The following is a 7908-nucleotide window of genomic DNA, read 5'->3' as shown; positions in this document are numbered from 1 at the left end:
ACTTGTACCGAACGTGGTAGTAGGTTGTGCCCAACGAACACAACCTTAAAAACATTCATTGTTTCAGCACACATCAGTTTCTACACTTGGGGCAACAAAAATGTGTCAGAAAATGATTTAATCACTCCCTTGTCTGACGAGTGTTAGTCTAACACGACCTTAAGTAAATTCATATAAGTCTCTTACGAGGATTAGGTGTAACTGATACTCCAACTCACCTACTATGCGTTTCAGGGGCCTTGACCCATCGTTTTTCGCAAATATCTGCGAAACAAACAGCCGGATCAGTATGGCATATTACCACGGCCTGTTTCACACACTGCCCTAATTTTAGGCACTATAGTGCATTGCCAAATCTACTTGATTACGGCGTTTACTCTTGACTGTGATAACGTCGTATCCTTCAGCCGACACGGCATTCGAACAGGTGAGGCGTGACTCAGTTGTGACGTCACCAAATACACTACCCCTCCTTCCCCACCCTCCCCCTTCCCCCCTCCCTCCCTCCTCTCTCCCTCCTCTCTCTATCTCTCTCTCTCTTTCTCCCTCCCTCCCTCTCTCGCTCTCTCTCTCTCTCTCTCTCTCTCTCTTGTCGATTCACATAATAACTGAAAATTGTTTATGACTCTCCTTTCGGATACGATGGACGTCTGGTGGGATGGGGCAGGAGAGGCTTGGTCATTTATACAAGATAGCGTAAGAGTCGGAAAGGGCTAAGGTGCAAATAGGGCCAGGATTCAAAGGTCATGCTGGGTAAGAACGGAAATTTGCAACTGAACAATATATTATAATTTCAATGAATACCAGCATCAGGAGAGGAGACTGCACAGCAAGTGTAGATAAGATGGGTTGTGAAGTTATGCAAACAACTGAGCATGCGTTTTATTTCAGTCCATAGCACTATCGACACACAAATCGTCCTCGTCATCGCTGTCGATGATGATGATGACGGGATCCACACCTTCATGTATATTATCCGCTGACCAGTACTCTTCCTCGATCGCTCTGGATCTTCTCACAGCACTCGCCCACACCTCCCTGGTTGCAATAAGCTTTGCTTCCTGTAGCCTGGCCTGTAGATCTGCCCGGGTGAACCACTGTAACGAGCAGCACACATGTCGCTTCATACAGCCCCACACTTGCTCGATGGCGTTGAGCTCAGGATGAGCGGGTGGCAGGCGGACGACCTCATGACCCCATGAGCGGATAATGTCGTCCACCGTGTACCACGGTTCTGGCCGGTTCTCCTTGCAGATCAGCAGCAGCTCAGGGCGTGTGCTGTGTGGTGGGGATGGTATCCTGCGGCACTCCAGCCATTTGACAATCTCAACTTTTGAGGTGGCAGTGGTGGGGCAGCGGCTCTCCTCTGTCAGCTGGGTGTGGTAGGGGGCATTGTCCAGCACCAGTACCGATGGCTCAGCGAGCGCCAGCAGGAGCTGTGACGTCAGCCAGCGGATAAATAGGGCGCTGTTCATTTCGCCGTGGTAGTCTCCGCTTTTGTTCTTGGCAGGGAAACAAAAATGAATCATTGATGAAACCGTCCCCGGTGCCACCTGCTACTACCACAAACCGCTAACCTTCTCCAGGAGGCACCTGACGACTGAAGGTGGCACTGGTGGTAGGCTGTGATGTGTCCACCCACTCTTTACTGTGGTGCATTCGAGTAGGAAACCACGTCTCGTCGATGTAAACCACCTGTCTCCCCTCCTCCAGATGTGTCTTGAGTGCTCGAAGAGTGTTAATACGGCGACACACAACATCTAAGGATTCCTTCCTCACGTACATATTCCTCTGTGAGGTCTTAAACCTGAACCCCATATTGTGAAGTAATAGCCACACCGCCGTCTCTGAGGTTTCCCCCGGGATGATGTCTACCCTCCTTAACTCTTCACTCAAAGTACCAATAGTGAAGGTTTGCTTGGTAGCAAACTTGCCATGTACATGGCGGCGAATGGCACCAGCAGTGAAATTGCCAAAGACGGGTGGTGTGGCGAGGGGTGTCGGTGACCCAGGCGGTGTTGTCGAGGGAGTGGCTGTCCCGGGCGGTGTTGATGACCCAGAACACTAGCTCGTGCTGCGCTTCACCATCATCCGTACAGCATTCACTGTCATCCCCATGGCCTCTGCAACACGATCACAGGGCCTGTGTGGAAAAGGCAGACCTTTACATGAGATATTTTCGTTCTTATAATTTTCCATTTGTAATCATCGATTTAACGTTTCCCATGCTGGCATTAAAGGGATGCCATTGAAACTCTTTTATTGAAAACATGTTAATACGAAATATAGGCATGAATTCTTACCTATCCAAACTGATCCGTAGTTTTTTGGCTGCTTTCTCTCGGCTGAACACGTGGAAAAGTTGTAATGCAATTGCGGTTTTACAACCACAACGACAACGTAACATGTTGGACATAGCAGTGACGAGGCAAGTTTCTTCATAGAATGTGGGAATAAGCCTAATGCTGCCCACTGCCTGTGGCTCACCATGTTAACGTATACTGTACGTGGAAGGAAGAGGGAGGAGGGTGGGGAAAAAGGGGTAGTGTATTTGGTGACGTCACAACTGAGTCACGTCTCACCTGTTCGAATGCCGTGTCGCCTGAAATACGACATTATCACAGTCAAGAGTAAACGCCGTAATCAACTACATTTGGCAATGCACTGTAGTGCTAAAATTAGGGCAGTGTGTGAAACAGGCCGTGGTAATATGCCATACTGATCCGACCGTTTGTTTCGCAGATATTTGCGAAAAACGATGGGTCAAGGCCCCTGAAACGCATAGTAGTTATTATTCTCCTATCTCCTAGCTAATTCCCCATTGAAATAGCCAATTTGTAAAGGTTACTTAGCTAGAAAGAGTCGGACAACAAATGACGACGAGCCTGATGTTTACTTGTAGGTTGGTTGCCTGAGCTGCCGAGCGTCCTTGAGGTCCGTTATTTACAACGTGCTACTTGATCCTTTTTTTTGTTTTTTGTTTTTTTTGTCTATCGACCATTGGAGCCGAATCCCCTGGTCATTAAGGCAAATATATATATATATATATATATATATATATATATATATATATATATATGTGTGTGTGTGTGTGTGTGTGTGTGTATACATAGGCATATATATACAAACATATATATATACATACATACATTCATACACACACATCCATGCATATATACATACACAAGTTCATACACACATACACACGTACATATAATTTATATAATAATTTTTATTGTATTTATTTATTTTTTTATTTTTATTTATTTCATTTTATATTTTTTCAAACATTATATCATCTAATAAGAAAAAATATGCCTAAGAAACCTAAAGTCCCTAAAACTTATCACCTAACAGATAAATCGCTAACCTATACTGTCCTAAAAAGACAAATAGCTAAACCTACACTAATGGTAAAAATACCTTGACCGAGAGAACACCATCGACTGCAGATATGTAATGTCTTTCTACATTACATATCTGCACTCATCACCTGGTGACTGTCAGTCGAGGCACAACTTAATATAGGGGACTTCAAAATATGAAAGAGAACCAGACGAGTCAGGAACATTTCCATATACGTCAGCTGTCGGCCCTAATTAGAATAACATAAGCAAAATGTTATAATATATTTATATAATATGTACAAAAAGTGAAGAACCTCGCCCAACAGACCACCATCGACTGCAAGTGCCCAATACCTTTCTATATTGCACACTCGCACTCATTAGCTGGTGACTGTCAGTCAAGGAACGGGGTTTAATGTAGGGGACATCAATATTAGAAACAGATCAGTGGGTGGAAGAACTATTTCAAATATGTCAACTGTCAATCCTAATTAATAGTACAATATATACATATTCACAGTTGAGAAAAACCATAACCATACAGTAAAAAAGTCACATCACTCTGATCAGTCCGGTCTCTCTCAAGAAAGCCATCAATTTATCAGTCATAACAATGTCCCCATCACCCAGGATGGTGGAAAGGGTGACGGGGACCTCTGCTGCGCTGCAGTAATTTATAAGTGAAGCACGTTCACGAATAAATCGCCTACAGCGCAGGATGATATGACTAATAGATAACACCACATCACAGATGTCACAGGCCGGTGGGAAGCATCTTTCCATATAATGTTTCATATGCTTTAATAAGGTGGCATTAAGCCGAAAGTGAGCCAACATTTTTTCTTCCAGGTGACTGGGACAGTTGGCAGTGTCCCAGTCGCCCAGGTACGGCTTACACGTTGGAATATTTAGTCTGGTCCACTGACCTTGCCACAGAAGATTTATTGATTTCTTTCCGAGAGAGAGACTCGACTGTATATCACGAGGAACGTTTCAAGTCTCCTCGAGCTCTACAACCGACTTTGCCAGTAATTCAGCCTGCTAACTGTAGTAGATACGACAATGACCAGGCACCCAGATCAGTGTGAATGACTTGTTGCATGAATGCAACTTATTAATGATGCGGCCCTGGATCTCGTGAGAGTCCGTAGTACAAGATGCAATTGCGTGAAGGGCTGATTTCGAGTCTGAAAATATGACAAATGACTCATGCCTAGAAATGATAGCATAGTCTACGGCTTTGTCAATAGCAAAAAGTTCGGAGGTAAACACAGATGTATGAGTTGGCAACCGATACCTGAGGACATATTCAGTCGACCACACACTAGTACCCACACATTCACTCGACTTGGAGTCGTCGGCGTACAATTGGTGGGACCCCAAGTGACGAATGATGATATTACGAAACAAGTGGTGGACCTCCGCCACCGGCTCCTTGGTCTTTGGTGCTGGGAGCCATGATACATCAACGGTAAAGGCAGGTGGCTCCCAAGGCGCTATATTTTTAAACACCAACTTGTCACAGTTACTGGGGTCCACACCAAGCCCCTGGATTAGTAAATGGAGGCGAATGGCAAGTGGCTGATGCACCCCCCGCATAAGATGGTGGTGTTGACACAGGGGGGTACAGGCAACATTGCTGATATTACTTTTTCTCATTGTCCGCACACCATAGGACAGCGCCAGATGGTCTCGGGGAATACGGAGGGAAGGTACACTCGCCTCCACTTCCATTCGAGCTACACGTGTACACCATACGGCTCTAAGACACATTCGTAAACATGTTTTCTGCAACACATCCAATCCTTTTAGCATGGCATCGGATCCGGAACCATACACCTGTGCGCCATAGCCTAGCTTCGATCTAATAAGGGACTTATAAACCATTAATAAAGATTTTCTGTCAGCACTCCAGGTAGTACCCGCTAGGTACTTGAGGACATTTAACGGTTTATCACAACGAGCAAGCAAATTATTAACATGAATTTTAAAGTTCAAACGATGACCAAAAATGTACGCCAAAAAAATTTACAGAATTTTGAAAAGGTACCACGTAATTTTTTTAATTTAAGAGAAATTAGGTACGTTACGAGCCGTAAAAACTACAGCGTCACACTTAGGGACAGAAAATTTAAATCCCCATTGCAAGGTCCATTGGTGGACAGAATCAAGGGCTGCTTGAATCCGCCCAGCCGAAAATTGTGCATTACGAGAAGAGTGCTATATTGCACAATCTTCAGCGAAGAGCGAGTATTTAAGATTCCTCGGGATGGGAGCTGATGACAGAATATCATTGATCATAATGCTAAATAAAGTAGGACTAAGCACACTTCCTTGCGGCACCCCGTTTTCCTGGATAAATATATCCGATGTTGCATTACGGGGTAATTTGACAGAGAAAGTCCTGTCCCTTAAGGAATTTGAAATAAAAATAGGCAAATTTCCTCTTAAACCATAAGCATAGAGCTTCGTTAGTATACCGTGTCGCCAGGTCATATCATAGGCTTTATAGGTGTCCAAGAACACCCCTATCATGAATTTTTTATTGGCAAATGCCTCTGCAATACAATGCTCCAAACTCATTAAATGATCTAGTGAACTTCTGTATTTACAGAAGCCACATTGTTGATCATTTAACAAATTATTTGACTATAAAATATAAAGAAGCCTATTATTAACCATATGTTCCATGACCTTACATAGACAAGAAGTCAACACAATAGGACGAAATGAAGTGGGATTCATAAGACGACCAGCCTCTTTGGGTATCGGTATGACGTGTGCAAAGTGCCATGAGTTTGGGAACGTTCGAGATGCCCAAATCTCATTGTACAATGCTAACATCTTAATCAGGTGGTCCTGATCATACCGTACGTGATGGTATCAGGTCCAGGGCTGGTGTCTTTACAGGATTTAAGGGCAAAGAGCAGTTCATCAAGTGTAAACTCTCGGTTGTACGGGAAGTCTACGTCTTCTCTGGCATAATCTATTATCTGTAGCTCAGCCGTACGTTTATGATGTTATCATAGATGTTATTATTAACCTGCAGGGTGGTGACAGGGAAGTATGGGCCTTTATTATTTAATATTCTTATAGTGGACCAGATTTTACTTAATGGTGCAGTATGAGTCACCATGGACACAAGGGACAGCCAGGAGTCACGTTTGGCCCTTCTTATTATTCTTCTTCCCTCAGCCCGAGCCTGTTTGTAAGCAATAAAATTCTACTCAGTAGGCTATCAAAAATCCTGTATCTTCTATTGCATTTCCTTAATGCTTGTCGGCAATCCGGCGTCCACCAATGTGCTCTATGCTTCACATGAACTGAAGAAGTCTTGGGAATAGCAGCCTCAGCTGCATGTAATGTGGAAGTGGTTATATTTTCGACCTTAACATCCATGGTCTCCCCAGATATATATAAATTGATGATCCTTGAGAAGGATCCCCAATCTGCTTTCTTATAGTTAAATTCTGGGGGTGGAGGGTCTGAAACGATGTTGCGTGTATAAGAAAGACAGATGGGTAAATGATCGCTTCCCGAGGAGTCGTCATATGGGTCCAATGAGAAACCTTGATGTATACCAGGGAAGGCTAGAGAGGAGTCAATGGCCGAGAAGTTACCAGTACGATCATCTACATGAGTCGCTCTACCATCGTTCAGAAGACAGAGGTTGGCCTGTAGTATTAGGTCGGCTACTTGCTCTCCATGACCATCGATCCTCAAGCTACCCTATTGATAGTTATGGGTGTTAAAATAGCCCAAAACCTAACTTATTCCCAGGAAGATGTTCAAATAATGAATTTAAAGCATTACCATCAATGAGGCCATGTGGAGGACAGTACAGAGAGCAAATAGACAGATACGTGTTATTAACTTTTACTCTGCACGCGACCGCTTCCGGAGTAGAATTTAGAATCACTTCCATTTGTGGGTGTGATTTGTATGTGTATATGGCGACTCCATGACCTTCATATCTTCTATATGAGTGGTAGTGCTTTAACTGTGGAGGATCAGGATGATCCTCCAGGCGCATCTCCTGTAAACAAACAACGTCTGGCCTGTGTATGGAAAGCAAGATTGCTATATTTTGTAATTTATTCCCAACACCTACTCCACTGTAATACAGTGAATGCGGCAGTTTACGATTTATGAGGATGGCCAATGTGCTTAGTTTTCTTATACCCCTCATGACCAGGCGAGTGAATACCGGGGGACCTTTCCTGGTGCTTGCTAATGGAAACCTCCATATTTTCATCAATAACGAGGCTCCCAGAATCCCCCAAGAAAGAGCTACCCTTCCTCTCCCTCGCTGGACCAGGAACAGGAAGGACATGAGGACGTGACGGTTTCGTGAGGGTGGTCAAGTTAATCTTACCTGACTTGGTAGACTTCGGTTTTGGCTGCACCGACTGTGAAGGAGCAGCAGCAGCCTGAGAATATGATGTAGCAACGGGGATGTCTGTGAGAGAGTTGGAATCTACAGGAGGGTGAGATTGAGAGGTAGTGGACGTGGCAAGAGGAGCGAAGGTAAGGTCAGTCTTTGTCGCCGATGCATAAGAGG

At 44.3% G+C, this 7908-nt stretch overlaps 1 protein-coding gene across 1 annotated transcript; it reads right to left on the bottom strand.

Annotated features, from left to right (window-relative positions):
- Positions 1–887: 887 nt before the first annotated feature.
- On the bottom strand, positions 888–1475 carry LOC145390980 (uncharacterized). The gene has a single exon (XM_080265714.1). The coding sequence runs from the start codon at positions 1473–1475 to the stop codon at positions 888–890; it is 588 nt and encodes a 195-aa protein (XP_080121840.1).
- Positions 1476–7908: the final 6433 nt, after the last annotated feature.

The sequence above is a fragment of the Coenobita brevimanus genome, chromosome 16 (genome assembly GCF_032717465.1).
Source record: "Coenobita brevimanus isolate Jiangsu-jjx chromosome 16, ASM3271746v2, whole genome shotgun sequence".
NCBI classification, from domain to species: domain Eukaryota; kingdom Metazoa; phylum Arthropoda; class Malacostraca; order Decapoda; family Coenobitidae; genus Coenobita; species Coenobita brevimanus.
The sequence above is the reverse complement of the archived record's forward strand: the minus strand, read 5'-3'. Positions and strand labels throughout refer to the sequence as shown.